Below are 24,372 nucleotides of genomic sequence, written 5' to 3'. Positions count from 1 at the left end.
TTGGGGTGCAAGTAAAATATGGAGAAGAGTGCAAGTTCAGGTTCAAACTCTTCTACCATGTGTAGTGAAGCAGTGTGATGATTTCTTGTGGGTAGAAAGCATTTGAGACAGTGATTCATTGCTCAATGGTATATATTTCTGCTTTGAACTAGGAAAGAGAAAACAAGGAGCTGTTGGAAAAGTTCCAGATGCTCTACAACCAAGCTGAAAGCTGGGAAGTAAAGGCCCACCAAGCTGAGGGGCAAAGCAGCTCTGTACGACTGGAACTCCTTTCTGTTGATACTGAGAGAAGACATCTTAGAGAGAGAGCGGAACTACTGGAAAAAGAAATCCAGGAGGTAATTACTGACACTAGCTGAACTTTATTACCTAGTCCCTTATCCTAATGTGCTTTCTTAATCATATGCCTTTGCATTAATTGGAGATTTCTGCAAAGGACAAGGTATGTTAATTAATAATTGGTTTCAGCTCATGGGAACACTAATTTCAGAGCTATTTCTGTTCTTGAAGCATGTTAGGGCTTATAAATGATTATAAGTGTATTTGGGGGGGGGCATGTTGGTGGGGGCTGTTTTCTTTATATTAACTCAATGATCAAGAGAGCTTGAATTTTGGTTAGCGTGCGGTGAGACGGACTGTCACATGCCTGCATGTAATAATAGAGTTGCATTTGTCTTTCACTTAGCATATCATTGCCCACCAAGCTTATGAATCACAGATCTCTTCAATGGCAAAAAGTATGGCCAAACTGGAGGAGACTCTCAAACGCGAAAGAGAAGAAAAGTCATCCATCTCTGTTGATGTGGTTTCTGTTAGAGAGTTGTGTGCCAAACTGGAGTCCAGCAAAGAAAGTCTCTCACGTCAGTTAACATCCAAATCTATGGATTTTGAGAGGGTAAGAGGAAGAATTTAGCTCTTAGTACAACACATCTAAATAAGTTCAATACAGTGGTACCTCTGGTTAAGAACTTAATTCGTTCCGGAGTCTGTTCTTAACCTGAAACTGTTCTTAACCTGAAGCACCACTTTAGCTAATGGGGCCTCCTGCGGCTGCTGCGCCGCAGCATGATTTCTGTTCTCATCCTGAAGCAAAGTTCTCAACCCGAGGTACCATTTCTGGGTTAGCAGAAACATAAAGTTAAGCATCTGCATAGAAATTGTCTATATGAAAGGATGCCTATGAATAAGACCTTTAATATTTAACCTGAAACTGTTAATTAGAATGAATTGTTTTTATGTTCTAGGTAATATCAGAATGTGAAGATGCAAAAGCAGAAACAGAGCTGTTAAAAAAACAATTGTCCAGTGAGCGGCTTACAATACAGAACTTGGAAACACTCTTGTCTACCAGCAGAGACAAAGATTTTCAGAATCATTTGATAACCCATGAGAAAGATTCAGAAATACAGCTACTTAAGGACAAGTTAACACTCTCGGAGAGTAAATTGTATGTTTGTAAAGTGCAGAACAACTATTCTTACAACATTTTAAAGCTACTGTTTATAACTTCATACAAAGATATCTGGCCTCATGAGAAACCTAGCTGTATATATAAAAAACCATTTTCACCTGATAAAATCCTAAATTTCTGACACCATTCTGCACAAACTATATAACTTAGTTGCTGTAAACTCTTTTAAGTCTCGGTTATTTTTGTCTCAGCCCTTGGTCCTCCTAGACTTGCGCCCAAAGATAATGACATTTACAGTGGTGCCTCGCTAGACGAATTTAATTCGTTCCACAGGTCTTTTCTTATAACGAAAAATTTGTCTAGCGAATCCCATAGGAATGCATTTAATTTTTTTGAATTTTTTTGAATTTTTTTTTGCCCATAGGAACGCATTAATTGAATTTCAATGCATTCCTATGGGAAACCGTGATTCGCTAGACAAATTTTTCGTAAAACGCATTCGTCTAGCGAGGCAACCTCCGCTAGAAAAAAACCTTTCGTTAAGTGGAAATTTTGTTAAGCAGGGCATTCGTTAAGCGAGGCACCACTGTACTTGGAATTAAGGGTAGCATCATATGTTCTTTCAACGATGATTTTGTAGTACTGTCTCACTGCACATACATCCATAGGGTCAGGTGTTGACTTCAGCCATGGTAAATTAAAGGAACTAGTGAAACTGCCTTAGAGACTGATTCATGTAAACAGGAGTGCTAAATTCCCTCTAGATGACGGGTGTCCAACAGGTCGATCACGGGGTGCCCCTGGAACCCGACCCCCCCCCAAAAAGCTCAACAACTTTGATGGGTAGACAACTGCCAGTGTTTTTTATAGTGGGAGTAGATCGCAGTCTCTTGGACGTTGGGCACCCCTGCTCTAGATGTTTGGGGTACTCAGTGCAGTCTCATGCAGCCCTGAGTTTCTGATTCATATTCTGATTCCTCACACTTGAAATCTCAAAGATATGGAAGGAATTAGCAACATGAGCAAATGTGAGCTGGTCTTAAGTTCCATATTGAGGTGACTTTACCTCCAAGCATAATACTTGAACTGGACTGACCTTGATAAGAATCTTCCCCAATAATAGTTACAAACTTACAGTTGAGAAATATCTTCATTGTATGTGTTTGCATTTGTGTGTACACATTTGTATGTCTGCATATATGGGTTTTTTTGTTTTTGTTTCTTGCTCCTTGTTTATCTGCCTTGTTGCCGCTATTTTTAAAGTTCCTATAAGATGCCATCTGTAACTGTGCAATTGTTAAGAACTTTCTTTGTTTGCAATATTTTTAGAACAAGCATTAATAGGGAAGTTTCAATAACCCGAAATAAACTTGCACAGCTGCAGGCTGATTATGATATTGTAAAAAGGCAGCTGACAACAGAACGATTTGAAAGGTAAGTGAATTTGCTTTATAAAAGTGCCCAGTGTCACAAATCCTATGTTTTTAACACTTAATGAAAGGGCTTTTTCTTCTTTTTGTATAGAACTGTGGCTTATTATTATTATTATTATTATTATTATTATTATTATTATTATTATTATTTGCTCTCTGTATAGCTCCAACTTGCTTCCAATGTGGCAAAATGCATGGAAATACGCTCACAATTTCTTGTTTTTACTGAATAGGGAGCGTGCCATTCAAGAGATGCGTCGACATGGTCTCTCTACTACTTCACTACGTGCCTCATCCCCACTTAGTTCAACTTTTAAAACTTCACATTCTCCAGAAAGAACAGTTACAGTGGTAACAGAACAAGCAGACAAGTATGTCATTGAATAGATTGGGTATTTACTTTTTTGACATGTTATTAGTTTTCATAATATGAAACGTAAAATGAAATGTCTGCAGTTAGAATTTTTCCAAGAGTAAGTTATAGATCGACAACAGTAAGCGTTTGCTCTGTGGCCCTTCCATGTGAATGTAATGGGGGAGGGGGGAGAGAGAGATTATTGTATGCAAGGAGCTGATTTGTCTTTTGTGTAGCTACGATAATTAAAATTATACCAGTGTATATTATTAATAGTTTTTATTGTACTGCAGTCTGACTTGAAGTACTGAGTGACAGATTCCACAGAAAATATTAAATTATCATGTCTTAAACGGACAGTATAGTGCCAATGTAATATAATAACTTTAATCTTTTCCTTCTCAGAGGTGTGGGCTTCAAGGATTAATCAATTACTTTAAAAGAAGAACAGTAATAGAAGTTTTAACATGTTTGGACTCGTCAACACTGACATGAACTCTACCTCCTAAACATTGTTAAATCATTGAAAACATTGAGAAAAATGAATGTGTGATCAACCCTTGGAACATTATTTTATCACACAATATTTCTTAAATATATGGATGAGTCTTGACTTTAGGTTACGACCAAAGTGTATGAATGTTAATCTCATTTTCAAATGCAAGCTGTTTACTACAAAACCAAGTGAAGATGGCTGGTCATGAATAGCCTTTTAGGCTACCATTTATTTGCTCTTTTGTTTATACCCCACTAATTTTATATAACCTGTAAGTCTTAAATAATGTTCAATTTAACCTACCATTGTCTATAAACTTAACAAAAATAGCAGATCAAGGATTCATATATATCTTTAACACACTTCAGAGCTGAGCCTGTATTCTGAAAATTACTTAAATTTTGCTCTTATTAAAAACAATTACAATTGCTTGCATTAAATTATCATGTTAGTAATAATGCAATATATATGCTTATCATGGAACTGTCAACACTTTTCTTTCTTTTTTTTAAAGTTCAGTGATAAAGTTTGAGGAGTTGCCACAGCTGAGCTGCAGCTTTTAATGGCGTAAAATAAGGCAGGCTAGTTTAGAAAAACTATTAGGTAAGTGAAGTAAGAATCTTATTGCAAAAAGACTGATAAACTTGAAGTTATTGTCACAATAATGTCATATTATAATAGCAGGTTCTGCTTAACAGTCAACTTTATTTATGTTGACTGTGTGTCATCTCTGTCCACTAACCTTTTCAGAGTATAGAAGCATACATTAAGCACAGAGCTACCTCTGCCCACAACTCGTTCATTTTTTCTAGTTTTGTTTCATTTTAAAGAAATCTTAATTATGGGACCTCCATATGCAAAGCTGATCTGTCTGTGTTTCAGTGTGAATAGAATTCTGGATTAAGGGTATATCTGAATTGTCTCCAGTATATTAATGTTGTTTAACATACTTCTGCTGTAACATACGTACTTAATGGTATAATACACAGTAATATACTAATGTTTAATGTGAAAGAACTTCAGTTTTCCAAGCAATAATTGCAGACTGATTTAAAACTTTTCTTCAAAAGCACATATTTTCCAGTTTCCATTATAGAAACTGCTATGAAGAACAGAAAAGGAGTATGACATACGACAAAAATGGAAGCCCCAAATCCTGAAGTTGGCTGTGTCTAGGTTGCTTTTAATAAAACTGTGAAAACATATTGTTTTAATAAATAAAATATATATTAACTGGAACAATAGTCTCAGCAGAAATGCTGTGTTAAATTTAAGGATGACCATATATTGTTTTTAAGGTATTGACAGCACATTAGTATGGTAAGTTTTCATACGTTCACATTATTCACAGTGAAAGTGGTAACAGAGAACACACTCAGAAATGGTGAACATGTTCTTAATATGCCATAAATATTTTTGAACATTTCCTTTGGCTTTTCAAGTCAGCATCAGTACTTGATGAAAACTCAGCTGACACGTGGCTTAGGTTAAAAACTACAAAAAAGAGAAAAGAACAAATCCCTTGGGAAGATATTGTAGTTATTATTTATTTTATTATAAAACTTAATAAATCATTAATAAGATATTTGACCAGTTCAAATGTAATAGGAAACCATGGTTTCCTGCAAGATGCATAAGCTTATTAAGCCTCAGGTTCATGTGTTCCCCTTTCCCTTTAACAGATGAGGTTGGAAGCATGTAACCCAAGTTTGGACGTAACTGGTTTTAAAACTCTTTAATTAGTTCAAACAGAATCAGACTGGATCCTAGTTTAAAGAAACCTCATCGTAACCATGAAAATGGAGAGAGGTGAGGGAAAGCACATGAGCCCCAGCAAGGGCGTACCCACCACGGGGCAAGTTAGGGCAGCTGCCCTACTCTAGAAGCAGGGCTGGTGGGCAGAGGCGGAGCACAGCCCGGCGGAGCGCGAGTTCGCCATTTCCGCCGCGCCGCACCCTCCCTCCAGCTCCCCGGCGTGCCCTCAGGCAAGGCCAAGCGCGGCGGGGAACCAGGGAGCGCGACGCGGTGGGCGGGAACGCCGAACTCGCGCTCCGCCGGGCTGGGCTCCGCCTCCGCCCACCAGCCCTGCTTCTAGGGAGGGGCACAAGCCGGCGGAGCGCGAGTTCGCCGTTCCCGCCCACTTTGTGGCCCCTCCCCTTCCGTGCCTTGGCCCCTCCCCTTGCCCCCCCTAGTTTTGATCCTGGGTACGCCCATGAGCCCCAGTGTTCGACATGGGTGCTGCACGTTTCCTGTTGCATTTGAAATGGGCCGTTGTGAATTTCACTGCTGAAAAACAGCTTTTTATTCTATGTGCTGCCTTTTTTATGTGAAGCACCAGTGTCGTGAAGGAGTGAAACGGTGGTTTCTGCCATTCTGCTTTTAAAGATATGATGTTATCTTACAAAATAAGCACAGGGTAATAATTACGTCTGCTGTAAGCAATGCAAATAAAAATGTCTAAAATGTGTCTCTGGTTTTAACGAAGTGTGGAGAGCTCAAGGTGGCCTCCGAATGGTTGAACCATTTTGCTTATTTTTAGAAAAATATTAGACATGAAAATCAAGCACTACATTGTAGATAAATTAAAAAACAATCCTCCTGCACAAAAACTTCCCTATTCTCTGTGTGTAAGTTTATGCAACAATCCATCTAGGGACATACCTATACAGGCATGTTTTGCACGTCACGATAAGCCAAATTATGCCTTACAAGAACAGAACTTTGTTTTCCCCTAGTCTTTTAACTCCTGTGCAGTGCTAAAGCTTAGCCAAGGTTTGGCTTAAGATGTCATCAGAACATGGGCTCCTGGTTAAGCATTCTCCTCTCTACACTAACCAAAAGTTGTAGCCAAGGTATGCAGTGTGCGATTAGCAAGGAGAGCTTAACCACAAGTCCAGCTTCAGATGACATGCTAAGGCAAACCTTGGCTTAGCTCACCACTGTGCAGGAGTAAAAACACATGTTTGTTTATGGACTGGGGAGGAGCAAAGAAAATATTTGTGTAGTCCCAATATAAACCACAGTTTGTTTTACTGTGATAGGAGCATGGAAGCTGCCTTATAGGTTCCTCTAGCTCACTGACTGGCAGTGGTCCTTCCCAGCCTAGTGGACATTGTACATTGGACCCTCTGCGTGTATGATGTGCAGAAAACACCATAGAAACTACCTTCAGTGTGCACTTTCATACCTCGGTTTGGAAACTACACAACAAATGCACTGTGCATACTGTTCTGCTGTGTCATTACAAAACCCCTACGTATGATGCTCCTCCAGTTTTTCTGCAGTGTGTTCTGCAGAAGGTATTCTCTGTGGGTAGGAAGTCTGAATCAGGATAGGCAAAACTGAGAGGCATTGTTTTGACTTTGCAACTCAACCTGTTGTTCGGCTGACTAGAAATAGCTGAAAATCTATGATTAAGTCTAGCGATCAATACACCAGGTTTCTTTCGCCATTGTATTTTTCATGTTCCCCACGGTGTACTTCTAAGATCGGTCATACAGTGGTACCTCAGTTTATGAACACAATTGGTTCCGGAAGTCTTTTCATAAACTGAAGCGTTCATAAACTGAAGCGAACTTTCCCATTGAAAGTAATGGAAAGTGAATTAATCCATTCCAGATGGGTCCGCGGCGTTCGTAAACCGAAAATTCATAAACCGAGGTGTTCATAAACTGAGGTTCCACTGTATAATAGTTAAAATAAAGAGGCAATGCCAGCCTAATGTATCTGTAGACAGTTCTATCTAGTTAACTCCTCAGCTGCAGCCAGTGTATTCAAGGGTCAGGGATGATGGGAGCTGTAATCTAACAACACCTGGAGGTCCACAGGTGAGCCAGGTTTATGCCATTCAAGTATTTTAAGCCCAGTTTGCCGACGACTTTAAACTCCATACAGACAATGGGACTAGAGAGCACACACCAGAGAAACCAGTCGACATGGGTACGGTATGTCCATTTAGCAATATGCAGGTAGCCTAATGAGACTAAATGCCAGCTTATTTTAAGGGGTATTTGAGGAAGCAGCTGATCCACAGCAATTTAACGATGCCCCTTATTTCAGAAAGCCCTACCTCCTTTTTTTTGGACTCCCTGGAACAAGCATTGCGGTTCCACGAAGGTGAATCACACGCGGGAATCGAACAACGCTCACGTAGCCTCCTTTCTACCGAATGATCTATTATTAGGCGAGGCTTAGGGGTGGGGCCGGAGAGAGAGAAGCCTAGTTTAAAGGGGGGGGGGGAGCGAGCGAGCGACTGCGCCTCGACCTCCCCGGAGCCTGTTCCCTCCCTTCTCAACTTGAGGCTGCCGGGTTGCAGGGAGAGAGCCCGAGCATGTGATCGCCGGCATCGCATTGGCTCGCCTTGCCATGGTGTGGCAGCAGCGCGGGCAGCAATGGAGGCGGCTTAAGGGACGAAGCTGGGCGGCTGCTGCTGGCTGGCTGGACCGCAGATGGGAAAGCCCGACTCAATTTCTCGTCGCCAAATCCAGGTAGGACCTTCGCACCCCCCCCCCCTTTTTGTCTTCTTTCTCTCTTACGCGTATTTACGCATAAAAGCATTGTTCAGAAGCCGCCGAGGCGTGGGTTTGAATCCTGCCGTCTGGTTTGCGTCTCCTGACCTTGTCGCTTTCAGGCGTTCGCACCTCTTGTTCCGTTAACCCCCGAAATCCATTCTTGTGGTTTTTTTAGGGGGACTCCGCGCCTGTCTATTGTTAGACTGCAGGCTGCTATTTCCTTGCGTGGTGTGTGGGTCTGTGTTTGCGTGGAAGGCTGGCTTGCAGGCTGCCAGTCAACCGTCCTAGGGGATGTGTCAGCTATCTGAAAACAGGGTATTTCTTGAGCATCAATGAAAGGCATCTGTGATGAACGTACACATTGGCATCTAAAAGGATTAAATAAAAGCAGAGCTATGCATGTTGGCAAGGATTGCTTTGGCAGTACTTACATACCCTATAGATTTCAGTGTGCACTGACTTTTGAATTTCTTCCTTTTTTAAAAAAAAATCCCTTGGGTTAGTGTTTTCTTTGATTCTTGCATTAATTTTCCCGGAGGCAAGAGAGAAAGGGATGACTTTTGTTTGCTTGCTACATCTCCCACAAAGCTTGAGAGCTGCATTGCTTTGTCTAACCTTCTCTAAGGCCATTTATCATGGAACTCCTGTCACCATATTTTAATGAGCTGTGAAATCTGCTAGTTATCATGGTTGAAAGACAGAAGGTTTCGTTTCCTGCGAACCCACCACCCACCCAATAACTAGATCAAGCGCCCTAAAGGTTACACTATCTGGAATTAGACGTCTGTTTTCAGTCAAGGCTTTTCATTCATAATACTATTTTTTGCAAAAAACAACAACCCTGACTATACGGGGACAATCCTAAACCTGTTTACACCAGGAGCACATCCCACTGAGCTCAGCGAGTAAATTTACTCCCTGGTAAATTGGTTTTAGGATTGCCCTTACTTCCTCACTTCTTTTCTCCAGACAGCTGGAAAGTGTGAATTGCACAAATTCTGCTGTTTCAAGGAAGTAGGTGATCAAGGTCGGAATCCTTTGCAAATTCATGGTTTTCTTAACTGTGCAAGCGGTCTTTGGGATTTAGGAAATATTCCATTTTTTTGCGCTGGTCTGCCCAAGAGGGTTAAAGGAAAACTAGAAGCCACAACCGTACATGTTGAAATTTTAATATGGTTAACAATAGTGTGGCTGAAATTGAGAAGCTGGGGGAGGGGAAGAGGTTAGTAGTAGAGAGAAGGGAAGCATGCCCAGAGTACAAGGAGTACTCTAAAGCCCATTTTTCATTTGTCTCCTCCTCAAAAGAAGTAGCTCTGTGATGATATCAATAATGTCTGTGTGTTTTAGGGGGTTGATACGAGAACGGAAGCGGAATCTTTATACAATAAATCCAATTTGCAATCAATATTCAGGAACACAGTAGGCAAGCTGAGTAGAGTGCAAATCTTAAAAAAAAAAAAAACCCTAAAGGTCACAGGAAACTTTATTAGAGGTATCAAAAATGTTCACTTAACGTGTGGCATTTTTTCTTGTCCTAATAAAAAGTATTGTTGCTCTGTAAGAATAGCATTCACATTACTGCACGCACACATACACGCAAAAAGGAAAAGGGCAGTGTGTATTTCACTAGGTGTTACTCAGCTATTTGTTGGGGGGGGGGAATAAACAGACCGCAGAAAATCATTAAGAAATGAATACTTGTAGCTCGAGGAACGCAAGAGCAGACTCAAGATCCATTTAATCTGCCATCATGCTTCCACCTGTGGCGATGGTGGCCTCCCCCAGCATTTGCTTAGGAAGAACTGGTATTGCTGGTGTTGAGCCATAATGGTACACACCCATCTTGCCAAACTTCCCCTCCTGTATTACTGTGATGAGCCGCCGCCAGCCCTCTGAGCAATGTTACGCAATGATATAGTATTGTTTGTAGAGGAATTGAGGTGAGCAGGGGGTTGGCACTCCTCAGTTGCCAGGTGATGGCTGCCATTTATTTTGCCCATAAGGTCCCTCCTATTGGTGTTGCATCATCTAGCTCTACAATATACCCTTTTTTCTATGTGGAATGGCTAGAACTGTACCCATTATTCCAAACGCAGGCTGGCATATGTTGATAGACCTGCATTAAATTACTGGCTATCTTGTGCATTACACTACCGTACTTGTAGTTTTCAATTCCTTTATGTCAATCTTTAGCATAGCATTTGGGTTTTTCGCAGACACCACACACACACACACACACATCGGATTGGCTTTTTCACTGCAGGATCCACCATAACCCCAATATATTTTTCCTAGTCAGTCACTGCCAGGTTAGATCCAGTCAATGCATGTGAGGTTAGGGTTTTATCTGAATTCCTTTGCACTTCACAGTGCAAATCTTATACTTGGATACTCAGAAGTCATTCTCACTGAGTTGAGTGAGACTTTCTCCCAAGTAAGTTGGGTTAAGGTTGCAGGCTGAACACAAGCAACAACAACAACAACAAATTTATTACTTATACCCTGCCCATCTGGGTCTCCCCAGCCACTCTGAGCGGCTTCCAACAGAATATTAAAAACACGATAAAACATCAAACATAAAAAACTTCCCTAAACAGGGCTGCCTTCAGACATTTTCTAAAAGTCAGGTAGTTATTTCCTTGACATCTGATAGGTCAGGGTGGACACCACTACCAAGAAGGCCCTCTGCCTAGTTCCCTGTAACCCCACTTCTCTCAGCGAGGGAACCGCCAGAAGGCCCCAGGAACTGGACCTCAGTGTCCAGGCTGAACAATGGGGGTGGAGACGCTCCTTCAGGCATACTGGACCGAGGCCGTTTAGAGCTTTAAAGGTCAGCACCAACACTTTGAACTGTGCTCGAAAGGAAGGTAGCCGTGTTGGTCTGCTGTAGTTGAAACAGAATTAAAGAATTCCTTCCAGTAGCACCTTAGAGACCAACTAAGTTTGTCATTTGTATGAGCTTTCATGTGCATGCACATATGTATCTGAAGAAGTGTGCATGCACACAAAAGCTCATACCAATGACAAACTTCGTTGGTCTCGTAAGGTGCTACTGGAAAGAATTCTTTTATTTTGTTTCGATTTCCCTTCACTGTGAGAACTGGCCATTTGCTCTAAACTTTCCGCTCCCTTTTCTTTACCCAGCAGTCAAAGCAGTCTTGATTGTGTACGTTCAACTTAGCATTTTAAAAGGGAAGAAAAGATGGCCTGAGAGTTCAGGTTTCTCAATGCAGGTCTGATGTACCTGATTCTGCTGATTTACAAAATAGGGCTATTATTCAAACGTGTCATTTCAGATCTATAAGGTCACCTCAGTGGAGACAGCAAAGGGTACAGCAGTATGGGCATTAGTTTATGAAAGAAGGGTGATTTCTAGTGTTTTCCGTGTAGTTGATTTTTATTTCTTTAGTTATTGCGCCTTATGAAAGCTCTTTCTTATTCTCTCATTTGGGAAGAGAAACTGAGGCTGAGAGAGAAGTGACTTGAAAGGGAGCATTGCTCTTCCCTGGTCTTTTTTACTCTTGCACCGTGCTGAACTAAGTCAAAGTTTGGTTTAGTATGTAATCTGAATCTGGGCTCATGGTTAAGCGCTCTCATCATTGACCACAAGCTGTAGCCAGCAAGGAAGCCCAAGTTTGGATGACACACTAAGCTTGGCTTAGCTCAGTGTGTTATTAGAATGAAAAAGACCGGGGGGGGGGGGGGAGAAAATGCCTGTGAGTGTCTCTCCAAGAACATGTTTGCATGTTCTCAGTAAGCCACAGTTTAGTTTAGCCTTGCTGTGCAAACCAGGCCAACACAGTTAACTTACAGTATGTTTTTATTCATTCTGTTGATTTTTCCCAAGTGTGTCTTAATTGCAACTTCTATGGTCTTATTTTTGCAATGTACTATGCATTATGGTGTTTCATTATTTCGCTATAAGCTGTCCTAAGAGTTTTAACTGAAGAGTGGCATATCACTTTTTTAATATACAAGGTATTCAATGGGAAATAGTTAAGAAGTGTGACCAAAGCAGGACAGAAATTTCTGATTAGAGTCTTTTCAGAAGGTAATTTTTAAGAGTGCCATACTGTTAACATTTTTTCTCGTTCTAGTTTGATCTTTATAACCCAGGGATATTAATATAATTCCCATCTCCCCCCCCCCCCGGCCCCTGCTTCTCCGCCCAAGAAGCTGCCAAGTTCCGGATTGAAAAATACGGGACCAGCAGCGGCGCGGCACTGGAAGTCGGTGTGCGTAGAAGCGACTTCCGGCGCCGCTCTGCCCATTTCCAAAATATCTGCAATGCCAGAAGTCGCTTCTACGCACTTCCGGATATGCGTAGTAGCAACTTCTGATGGCGTGGCCATTTTTGGAAATGGGCAGAGCGGCACCAGAAACAAGGCCGCCGGCAGGAGCTGCTTTCTGGGGGATTTACGAGAGATAAATCCATTTGGGAGACCAGCGGGAAATGGTAAGAAAATACGGGGGTTTCCCAGGCAAAACGGGGTACTTGGCAGCTATGGGGGTCAGCAACCTTTTTCAGCAGGGGGCCGCTCCACTGTCCCTCAGACTTTGTGGGGGCTGGACCATATTTTGAAAAAATACATATGAACGAATTCCTATGCCCCGCAAATAACCCAGAGATGCATTTTAAATAAAAGGACACATTCTACTCATGTAAAAATATGCTGAATCTTGGGCCAGATCTAGAAGGTGATTGGACCAGATTCCACCCCTGGGCCTTAGGTTGCCTACCTACTCATGCAATAGCCTCTTCCTGCTTATTTTTACAGGACTAATTAGGAGGCAAGAGCCAATCTGAGTAGGGAAATTCAAGAGATGTCCGGCCAGTCTGCATTCCAAAACAGGGCAGGGTTGAGGAGCAATTCCAGACAATGGGTGATGATGATAATCCACAGCAACTACTGTGGAAGAGTTCCCAGCGTAGGCAGGGCTGACTCAGGATGACAACCCTCAGGGAATAGTTTCTGAATCCCAGTTGTTTGAATAGTCCCTCAGTCAGCACTTTGGGGGGAAATAAAAATGGAAATTTTGAACTTATGGACCCCTAACGTATCCCTTAAGTTAATTATATGCAGCTGTTCATACATTTTCCCCAGGTGCTCGAGGGCGTAGTGTTTCTTCTGTCAGTTGTGTTTCGAGTTCTTTTGTTGTATAGGCCCACTGACTCTTATTGTACAAGTAGCCTCATAGATAGCGGCATCGAATCTTTAGAACAAATAATTAAACAATGCATGGATATCACTTTTGGCTATTACATTAAAATGAGTAGTTTGAGACATTGGTTTGTTCGACCAACACCGTGAACTTTAATAGTGGCCTCAGTCTCTGGGTTTGTACATTTTTGTCTCAAAACATGTCTAAGGACATTCTTGAGGGGTTTTTCCCCCCTTTAAATAGCAGGCTCTTCCATGTTTCCTGCCTAGATGGCATTTGCCCTGGAGTCCAAGAATCTAAAAAGGTATACATGCAGTTTTTGTACAGTGGTTTTGTTGACATTGTGCTAAAACAGAAAATGTTAGGCTAATATTCCACGAATTCTTTTATAAACACTCTCCAGTTGTCTTTGATAATCCAGGTAATTATCTGCTTGGAATTCTCCAGTTCCTCTCAAAATTTCTCTCTGGTTCATCAGGCCTTTTCAAAAACAGAGTTCTGTGGTAGCTTAAAGATTTGCACATGGCATAAAGTTTCCTGGATTGGAATCCACTGTCATATGCATGAAGTCTTATTCTAAAGTTGTGTGTGTGTGCACACTCTTTCTCTAAATATATATTTAAGGTTAAGGGGTGATATGATAGCCATGTTCAAATATATAAAAGGATGTCATATAGAGGAGGGAGAAAGGTTGTTTTCTGCTGCTCCAGAGAAGCGGACACGGAGCAATGGATTCAAACTACAAGAAATAAGATTCCACCTAAACATTAGGAAGAACTTCCTGACAGTAAGAGCTGTTCGGCAGTGGATTTTGCTACCAAGGAGTGTGGTGGAGCATCTTTCTTTGGAGGTCTTTAAGCAGAGGCTTCACAGGCATATGTCAAGAATGATTTGATGGTGTTTCCTGCTCAGCAGGCGGTTGGACTGGATTGCCTTTGTGGTCTCTTCCAACTCTACGATTCTATGATTCTATATGGGTCCAGAACACTATATATATATATATATATATGGGCCCAGAGCACCAGAGCACTGTTTAGTCCTGTTATGTACAGCAGGTGTTGTAACCTTCCAACAGTTTGACTTCACCCCCAAAGGCACAGTCCTCCATTGTCTTCCAAGACAGACAGAGGCTAACCAATGCTATGTTGGATAAGTTTCAGCTAATAAGACTCAAGTACATGGATAAGGTGCTTGGATCAGTCAGGGCGACCACTTGCGCTCTGGCTGATAAACGAGTAGGGAGGAGACAGCTGGCTGGGCCAGGGTGGAGATTAATGTCTTCTTGTGAGAGGGTGAGATACCTGCCTGCTTGAAGGAGGCAGTAGTAAAACCCCTCCTCAATAAATCCTCCCTGGATTTACTGGCCAGTTGCCGGTGGCAGGAGCTGGGACAGAGCAATGGCAGCTCACCCCATCGTGCAGAATCAAACCACCGACTTTCTGATCGGCAAGCTCAAGAGGCTTGGTGGTTTAGAGCACAGCACCACCCACGTTATGTTTCCTTTTACCTACATAAAAGCAAAATGCCTGATCAATTGGCCATCCTGCTGACATGGTGATTTGGGCAGTTTAAACACCTCCCACTTTGCAAATACTGTAGTAATAAAAAGTAATGTATGGTGACATAGTGCCACACTGGAAATGAACAAATGAAATGGTCCAGCACATGGGCATAGCCAGTTTTTGTTAGGGGGGTTAGAACCTCAAGTTTGTATTGATTTTTATTGATTTGGGGTGGGAGCTGACCCCCCTTGGCTATGCCCATGATCCATCGTAAGGAGAAATTTTGTTTGTCTGCTATAAATTGTAGGCCTATGTAGTGGTTCTTCTGTCTCTATATATTTTAAGAATGGAAAACAATGGTGATAGTGTTAACTGATTGCAGTGTTTGTGTTCCTCAGGATTAATTTTCTTTAAATCTTGGTGCTTGACTATAATTACAAGAACTGCAGTTGGTCAACCATGCTATAAATGCTACCTGAATTGTGGCAGCTGTTATTAAATTGCAACAAGAAGGAGAATAGTTTGAAAGCTCCAAGCAATCTGTGTTTTTGATGTTCATAATTCGAGTCCTAAGTAAATAGATAGGAAATGTTTTTGCTAGAGAAGGAGCCATTCATATACAGATGTTGATGCCTGTAAGCAATATATTAAATTTACATCTCTAGTTGCCCTAGCAGATTTTGAAGCCTAACAATCAATTAACAAAATATATTTTTGAGCTCAGTCTGTACATTCCAACGTTTGCAAAGGTCATGTAAAAGAGTGGTGCTCTTTTTTTCCTCTCTTCTTTTTTTTGGGGGGGGGGGACAAGTGTTCTATTTAATAGCTGCTGTTAATAGCATATAATGGGAAACCATCTCTACCGTCCTATGACTGGGAATCCTCTGGCTGCAAGCTCCATCCTCAGATTGCTGGGAGTAAATTTGCACCATCTTAGAGGGGGTGGGGGTGGGAATGCAGAAATAGGTTGGCAGGAAGAGTGATTATTATTTACCCTGCTCCCTCCCACTGGAGTCAGTAATAGGGGTTAGGAGTTTGTGTAGATGTACCATCCTGTCCTTTGGACGCAGGTGGCACTGTGTTCTAAACTACTGAGCCTCTTGGGCTTGCCGGTCGGAAGGTCAGCGGTTCGAATCCCCACGACAGGGTGAGCTCCTATTGCTCTGTCCCAGCTCCTGCCAACCTAGCAGTTCAAAAGCACACCAGTGCAAGTAGATAAATAGGTACCGCTGCAGCGGGAAGGTAAATGGCGTTTCTGTGTGCTCTGGTTTCCGTCACAGTGTTCCGTTGTGCCAGAAGCAGTTTAGTCATGCTGGCCACATGACCCAGGAAGCTGTCTGTGGACAAATGCCGGCTCCCTCGGCCTGAAAAGCAAGATGAGCGCCACAACCCCATGGTCGCCTTTGATTGGACTTAACTGTCCAGGGGTCCTTTACCTTTACTATCCTGTTCAACTTGCAGCAAACTCAAATTTGGCCAGCAGAGTCTTCCAGCCACTGAACCCTTCCTTAAGTATTCCAGGTGTCTGGTGCTGGGCATCTTGTTCCACGGCCACACTCCCCTATCTGCCCACAGAGCAGCACTTCCACCGCTTCCAGGGATTGAATAGCCAGAGGATTTCAGGGATAGCGCTCCACTTTTGGCAGCATTATTATTTCCTTTGCAATTTTTGTTTTGTTTTGTAAGGGCAGGTGTGTTAGCCAAGAAGAGCACTAGGACTAAAGAGTGAAGTACAGTTGCACCTCGGCTCCTGAACGCCTCGGGAGTCGAATGTTCCGGCTCCCGAATGATTGAAAACCGGAAGTGAGTGTTCTGACTTTTGCTTTTTAAAAAAAAGTTTTGGAAGCCGAACGTCCTGCAGCCAATCAGAAGCTGCACTTTGGTTTCCGAATGTTTTGGAAGTTGAACGGACTTCCGGAATGGATTCCGTTAGACTTCCGAGGTACGACTGTGCAAGAGAGTGTACCAATACTTTTATCTGTGATAACAAATTCTATTAAATTTCTATTAAGATGCAGCATCAAGATATTTATGATTAATATCATAATCACAAAGATGTTAGTCAGGGCTCAAATTGAAGCAGGTGAAATTGTTGCCAAACAAGGGGGTAATTGCTGTATAATTGTTTGATTTGAGATGTCACAATATAGAGCCCAACACATCCTTCCTGTATAGAAAGCATGTTCTGTCTCTGCAAATGGAGCTACCATGCCTGGAACCTGCTTTGGCAATTCGACTCCGTTGGGGGCAAATTTAGATACAGTTCTGCAACTATGTCTTTCCAAGGACCCCCCCCCCTCCCCAATCAACCTGTCAAAAGGCTGCCTAGTCAGTAGCATGCCTGGCAATTTTATATTCTCATAGTGCAAAATAGCAGTCTGTTTAATGTTTCCTGCACAATCACTGCCTCAGCAAACAGGAACTGTTGCCCTATATTCTGGCAGTGGATTAATGCAGTTTAGTTAATAGTTCTACTAGGATAAAAGTAGATACAGTGGTACCTCGGTTTACGAACACAATTGGTTCCGGAAGTCTGTTCATAAACTGAAGCGAACTTTCCCATTGAAAGTAATGGAAAGTGGATTAATCTGTTCCAGACAGTCTGCGGAGTACTTAAACTGAAGTGTTCATAAACTGAAGCGAACTTTCCCATTGAAAGTAATGTAAAGTGGATTAATCCGTTCCAGACGGGTCTGCAGAGTTCTTAAACTGAAGCGTTCATAAACTGAAGCATGGGTGTAATTGGTTCCGGAAGTCTGTTCATAAACTGAAGCGAACTTTCCCATTGAAAGTAATGGAGAGTGGATTAATCCGTTCCAGATGGGTCCGCGGCGTTCATACACCAAAAATTCATAAACTGAGGTGTTCATAAACCGAGGTTCCACTGTATTTATCTTTCAAATGAGAAGATCTTGTGTCTGCCCATTTTGCTCACTTTCACTCCAAGTGTCAACCTCCCCTTCCCCTTTCTTCCATTTCCTTCATCAAAGTACACTGTAAGCTCCTCAGAGCAGGAAACTGCCTTTTTTGGGTTATGTTTGTAAACGATATAAATAATAACCTAGCGAATAAAAAAGGCACACTCAGCTTTTTCACCAAGTAAAAGGACTGCTTCATTCACTGTAGCAATTTGTTTTTCCTTGGTGTGCTGATTAAATATATATTGTTGCATGCCACCCCAATCTCCGAGCAGTGCAAGATTCCAAGGTTTCCCAGGCTTCGTGTTTCCTTTTGGAATGAGGCACAGCAGAGACTTTGGTGTCTTTATGTTGTATGGTTTAGTTACACATAAATACAACCTGACCCTATGATTGAGAGGTTCACCGCATTAACACCCCAAAAGGGTCTTGGTTCTCCCATAACCACAGCCTTGGATTCAAGCGGAAAGCAAACATTGTGCTCTGACTCTGCCTTTCCAGCCTCCAGCATTTTGCATCCATCTCACATTACTTAGTTCGTTCCGGAGGTCCGTTCTTAACCTGAAACTGTTTTTAACCTGAAGTACCACTTTAGCTAATGGGGCCTCCTGCTGCCGCCGTGCGATTTCTGTTCTCATCCTGAGGTAAAGTTCTTAGCCCAAGGAACTACTTTCGAGTTAGTGGAGTCTGTAACCTGAAGTGTTTGCAACCTGAGGTACCACTGTACTCCTAAACTCTCTAAACTTTATCTGTTGAGGGAGGGGGGGCACCCATTTTCTTTTTCGCAAGAGCCTTTTGAGCCTTTGTTCTCTTAATGGCCTATCACTCAGGTGCTCACCTCAGCACAGGAAGCTATTTTGTCTTAATCTGGATCCAGGGATTAGGGATTAGTTTAACGGACCAAATCTAGATTAAATTCTAACACTTGGTGAATCTAGGGCAGGCATCCCCAAACTCCCGCCCTCCAGATGTTTTGGACTACAATTCCCATCTTCCCCAACCACTGGTCCTGTTAGCTAGGGATCATGGGAGTTGTAGGCCAAAACATCTGGAGGGCCGCAGTTTGGGGATGCCTGATCTAGGGATTACAGGAGTCTGGCACCCAGAAACCTCATATAGTAGTAAATGTGTGAAAAAGAATAGAACAATAGAAGAGTGTTGACCAGATATCTGGAAGCCTTACCATGGGGGGGGGGGAATGAAATCAAAGTGGATAAAAAGAAGCTCTGACTATAAAACACACACATAGGCAGTTGGGGATCATTCAGATTAGAAAGTACTATAATACTCTTGATGATACTTCACAGTGTTTCTGCTGAGTTATGACAATTGTCTCCAAGAAATGAAGTTTCTCAATTTGTGGCAAGCTCAGCTTTACTATACCCCCACATTAACAACAACAACAACAACAACAACAACAACAACAACAACTATTATTTATACCCTGCCCATCTGTCCACCCGTCCCCGTCCACCCGCCACTCTGGGTGGCTTCCAACACACACTAAAATACATTAAAATATCACAGATTAAAAACTTCGCTAAACAGGGCAGCCTTTAGGTATTTTCTAAATGTCAGGTAGTTGTTTATCTCTCTGACCTCTGATGGGAGGGCGTTCCACAGGGCGGGTGCCACTACCGAGAAGGCCCTCTGCCTGGTTCCCCATAGCTTTGCTTCTCGCAGTGAGGGAACCGCCACAAGGCCGTAATTAACATTTCTCCAGCATTGCTTAGAGGAAATGTAAACATTATTTGATTATATAAATAACTGTTCTGTATCTCTTTTAAAAAACCAAAAAAACTTTCCTCAGTACCAGTATCTCTTTTGGAAAAATTGAAACTACAAGGGAATATCATATATGTTCAGGTCTCCCACACATAGGACTGGGCTGTGGGTTGATTATGGCATTTCACAGCTAGGGTGGATTTTTGAAGGCTGTGATGATTTTATGTAGCACATTTTAATGGTGCGGTGAGTGGGGTGAGCCAAAGGACAAAGGGAAAATGAATATAAGAGATGAGAGAAGAGAACAGTGTGCGATTGCAATGCAGATGGTGATCAAATCCTGTCAACATGCAACCGAGTAATGCAAATTAGCAGTATTCTTGTTTACTGTAGTTCTTGATGCTTCTCAAGTTTGATATATTTATTTGAGCTATTTTTTAAAAGTCTCATATGGTTTAAGTAAGATTCAGTAAGATGGCATGGTAACGTCAAATAATAAGCTTTGGCAACAACAGAAATTCCTAAAACTTGAAATATCCAACCAGCTGAGCAAGGGCAGGGGAACTGTAGTTCACTGAGACTGTTATTCAAAAGCCACACCCACGTGCCCTACACCTGAAGTAATGAGTTACCATAGAGAGAGCTCACACACCTGAACCCTGCAGGGGGGAAAAGGAGGTCAGTCTTGTTTGTTCGCTATCATCTCCGTGGTCCAACTTTGGACAGGTGGCCAAATCATCTTGCATAATGATACTGCCAGATGATTGACAGTTAGGTAGTCCTGCCCACCTGTCAAAGTTGGTGTGTGGGGTAGAGGGAGATAAAAATCTGCCCAACCAATCTACAAAGGTGTCCCGTCCTTATTGTACGGGATCTAAAACTATGTTATCAAATGCACACTGCGGGGTTGATGCCCAGCAGGTTGTAGCAAGCCATTTACTCCAGCACTTGTCATTGAAAAGTATTTTGTTTTGAGGATTATTTGAGTATTAATGGTACTTTTTATGCCCCATAACTGAGGTTCTCTTGGTGTAATGTCTGCTGAGCCGCCAGACAGCCGTGCTGGGAAATGGGGCGCGGGGGTGGCGCCGGAGGGATCTTCGCACCAGGGCGCCAGATATGCTTAAGACGGCCCTGATGATGATGATGACGATGATGATTATTACTACTACTACTGCTACTACCCCACCCATCTGACTGGGTGGTGACTTTCAACATCATAAAACACAGCAAAGTCAAATATTAAAAACTTCCCAATTCTGGGCTGCCTTCAGATGTCTTTGGAAAGTTGTGTAGTTGTTTGATCGCATTTTGACATCAGATGTCAAAGAGATAAACAAAATACAAATATAGCATTAAAAAGTCAACGGGAGGATAAAGCAAGTTAAATATCATAAATATCATGACATTATCAAACCTCAAAAGGCCAAATACTTGAAGCCCCTAAATGGCTACAAAGAACAGAAAGGCCTTGGCCCTGTTCCCAAGTGTTTGGACTCAACCATCCAGGTTGTTCAGCTTAGCAAAGAGATGATTAAGAAACTGTATGACAGCCATCCAGAAATATTTCAAGGGCTCAAAAGATAATGGAGCAAATTTATTTTCTGTTGCTCAGGCAAAATGTTCAAATTACAAGGAAATATGTGATTTTGACTAAACATAAGGAAGTGCTTGATGATGGTAGAAAGTTTGGAAATGGCTAATCTAAGTCACTGCTTGCCATCCTTTCTGGGGTGTGTGCTGCAAGTGAAGTTCAAAATATGTACAGTAATCGTTTTGTAGGATATTTGGGATAACTGCAGGTGCCTTAATAATAATTTATTATTTATACCCCACCCATCTGGCTAGGTTTCCCCAGCCATTCTGGGCGGCTCCCAACAGAATATTAAAAACACGATAAAACATCAAACATTAAAAACTTCCCTAAACAGGGCTGCCTTCAGATGGGGAAACAGTCAATCAGTTCGCCTTACATCATGATGTTTTCTTGGAACAGCTGAAACAGTTTGATAATGAACTTAGAAAGGTGTTGAAATGCATGGTGAGTACCCTGCCTTAAAGCACATTCCTCCCCTCTCCAAAGAATCCTGGCAATTATCGTTTATTAACGGTGCTGGGAATTGTAGCTCTGTGAGCTGTGGACTATAGTTCTTAGGATAGTTGGGGAGGGGAGAGAGCATACTTTAAATGTGTGATTTGTACACAGACTAAGAAATAACCAGAAGTAACTAGGTTAGGTCACTTAACATGGTATGCATGTGAAACTCCTGGTAACCATAGTTGAACTCTAAAGTCGTTTCTGAGAAAGCAGAGCCATGTGTGAATTTCAGCACTGAAAGGGAAGAAGAGACTTATTTGATGTCATCCCAGTACTCGGGTAGATTTCAAGGTCCGACTCTCACTTATCCTTTGTAATCCTTGCAGCTACAGCTGCTCTGCTCCTGTGGGTGGGGCGAGGGCATTCTTTTCACTCAGCTTCTTCAGATAATGGCAGCTGATTCTTTTACAAGGACATTTCCGTCCTTCTTTTGATTGGAAGCAAAACCTTTTGAGAAAGGCTGGACTGAATGAATCCCAAACTGGAATTAAGATTGCCAGAAGAAATATCAACAACCTCAGATATGTTGATGACACAACCCTGATGGCAGAAAGTGAGGAGGAATTAAAGAACCTTTTAATGAGGGTGAAAGAGGGGAGCGCAAAATATGGTCTGAAGCTTAACATCAAAAAAACTAAGATCATGGCCACTGGTCCCAGCACCTCCTGGCAAATAGAAGGGGAAGAAATGGAGGCAGTGAGAGCTTTTACTTTCTTGGGTTCCATGATCACTGCAGATGGTGAAATTAAAAGACGCCTGCTTCTTGGGAGAAAAGCAATGACAAACCTAGACAGCAGCTTAAAAAGCAGAGACATCACCTTGCCAACAAAGGTCTGTATAGTTAAAGCTATGGTTTTCCCAGTAGTGATGTATGGAAGTGAGAGCTGGACCATGAAGAAGGCTGATCTCTGAAGAATTGATGCTTTTGAATTATGGTGCTGGAGGAGACTATTGAGAGTCCCATGGACTGCAAGAGGATCAAACCTATCCGTTCTTAAGGAATTCAGCCCTGAGTGCTCACTGGAAGGACAGATCCTGAAGCTGATGCTCCAGTACACTTTGGCCACCTCATGAGAAGAGAAGACTCCCTGGAAAAGACCCTGATGTTGGGAAATATGGAGGGCACAAGGAGAAGGGGACGACAGAGGACGAGATGGTTGGACAGTTTTCTCGAAGGTACCAACTTGAGTCTGACCAAACTGCGGGAGGCAGTGGAAGACAGGAGTGCCTGACGTGCTCTGGTCCATGGGGTCATTAAGAGTCGGACACGACTGAACAACTAAACAACAACAACAAAAACCTTTTGAAGGTTGAACAGGGAGAAGAGAAGCTGCCACAACGACAGAGAGGACATAATAGATGTTTATTTTTTTTAAAAAAAGACTGTGTCAAAACAATTGATAGAGCAAGGGATTTTTCTCATAATAGCAGCAATTGGGCTTATCCACTAAAGATGATTTACTGTAAGTTTGGGAGAGACCCAAGAAATATATTCTTAATGTATGGAATACTCTACCACATCTATGGCTTAGTGTCAGTCAAATCCATAGATGAAATATCTATCAAAAGATATTGCCCATAGTCAGTAAATGAAATCACCGGATCTGAGGCCTTGTGTGTTAAGAAGTAGAATCAAACACTCTGTGACAAAAAAAAAACCCTCACAAAATCTTTGTGATGTGCAAGAAATATTGTTTGTCTTGCACAAAATAGGGTGCTGAACTTGGAAATGGATTCAGATTTTGTCTTCTGCCCACCATTGTTATGCTGAAGAATTTATTATTAAGTAAGTGAGGCAAAAAATATCTGGGAGTAGGGTTTTTTAATTAAATTATGAACACACCTGATTTTTTGCTGATGTTGTTTTGCATCTGTATTTCACTTTTATATTTTACTTATGCCCCACAGCAATCTGAAAGTATGTTGATACTAGTTCAGGCTTGACTGTCCCACTCGAACTAAAACAATAGTATCTTGTGTATTTCATGTATCCTAGTTGTAAACTGAGGAGGAGTGCAATTATTTTCAGATCACTGCAGATGTGCCAAGCATTGTTGTTATAGCTATTATACTGAATGCATTGTAGAAGACATCACATGTTGTCATGCAATTCCTTCATATGGATAGCATAAGTTAGTGGAGCAGAAGGGTATTTGTTGCCTATGTGAAGCAGCACTGCTTTCAAGTTGAGTCAAGCACAAGTCACAGTCTATGGCGTGGTCTATCCGCGCTCTCTCCAAACCATGAGTACAGCAAACTGCATTCTGCGAGATTCATCTTTTAGCCAGGGTAGTCAGCAGGGTAATGTATGTTTTACAACAAATATGTGGGGCCCATGGTCTTGATCTGAATACCGAAGTAAAATTTGTATTCCTTACGCACAGGTGGAGTGAAACTTGATTTCTGAGATTTAATGTTAATTCTCCCAAGCACATAGCAGAAACTAAAACATTTGTGACACCTAAAAAAACCGCATGTTGCAAAAAATAATAATTCTGTGATAATCAAGGATGATGGCCTTTATTACTTTCCTTGTAATAAAGCAAGGAAATCTGGGTACAGTACTTGTACTCTGCTTTTCAAATCACAACGTGGCTTATAATATTAAACTTACAGAAATGCAATTAAACTACATATAACAAGCAATAAAAGAAAAAAATAGGAATCAAATAAATGTAAATGGTTAAAAGGCCTTCCAATAACATGAATATCTTTCAAGGAAACCTCAAAAAGCCATGAGGAGTTGGCGAATCTCCCCAA

General features: G+C 41.8%; 2 protein-coding genes across 6 annotated transcripts in view; both read left to right on the top strand.

Moving 5' to 3' along the window:
- CEP135 (centrosomal protein 135) overlaps positions 1–4,937 on the top strand; it is a 34,103-nt gene extending 29,166 nt beyond the window's left edge. For 2 of the 3 annotated variants that reach the window (XM_060278805.2, XM_060278804.2), the window contains exons 21-26: positions 153–338; positions 686–895; positions 1,245–1,447; positions 2,741–2,845; positions 3,078–3,215; positions 3,605–4,937. In XM_060278805.2, coding sequence (XP_060134788.2) covers positions 153–338; positions 686–895; positions 1,245–1,447; positions 2,741–2,845; positions 3,078–3,215; positions 3,605–3,626 — 864 coding nt within the window. In that variant the 3' untranslated portion in view covers positions 3,627–4,937. The remainder of the gene's footprint in view (positions 1–152; positions 339–685; positions 896–1,244; positions 1,448–2,740; positions 2,846–3,077; positions 3,216–3,604) is intronic. The other variant, XM_088660934.1, reaches the window with a different exon arrangement.
- Positions 4,938–8,057: 3,120 nt separating this feature from the next.
- CRACD (capping protein inhibiting regulator of actin dynamics) overlaps positions 8,058–24,372 on the top strand; it is a 119,488-nt gene continuing 103,173 nt past the window's right edge. For all 3 annotated transcript variants that reach the window (XM_088660932.1, XM_088660930.1, XM_088660929.1), the window contains exon 1: positions 8,058–8,182. The gene's annotated coding sequence lies outside the window, so the exon portion shown is untranslated. The remainder of the gene's footprint in view (positions 8,183–24,372) is intronic.

This window comes from Zootoca vivipara, chromosome Z1 (assembly GCF_965207765.1).
Source record: "Zootoca vivipara chromosome Z1, rZooViv2.hap1.1, whole genome shotgun sequence".
NCBI lineage: Eukaryota > Metazoa > Chordata > Lepidosauria > Squamata > Lacertidae > Zootoca > Zootoca vivipara.
The sequence above is the reverse complement of the archived record's forward strand: the minus strand, read 5'-3'. Positions and strand labels throughout refer to the sequence as shown.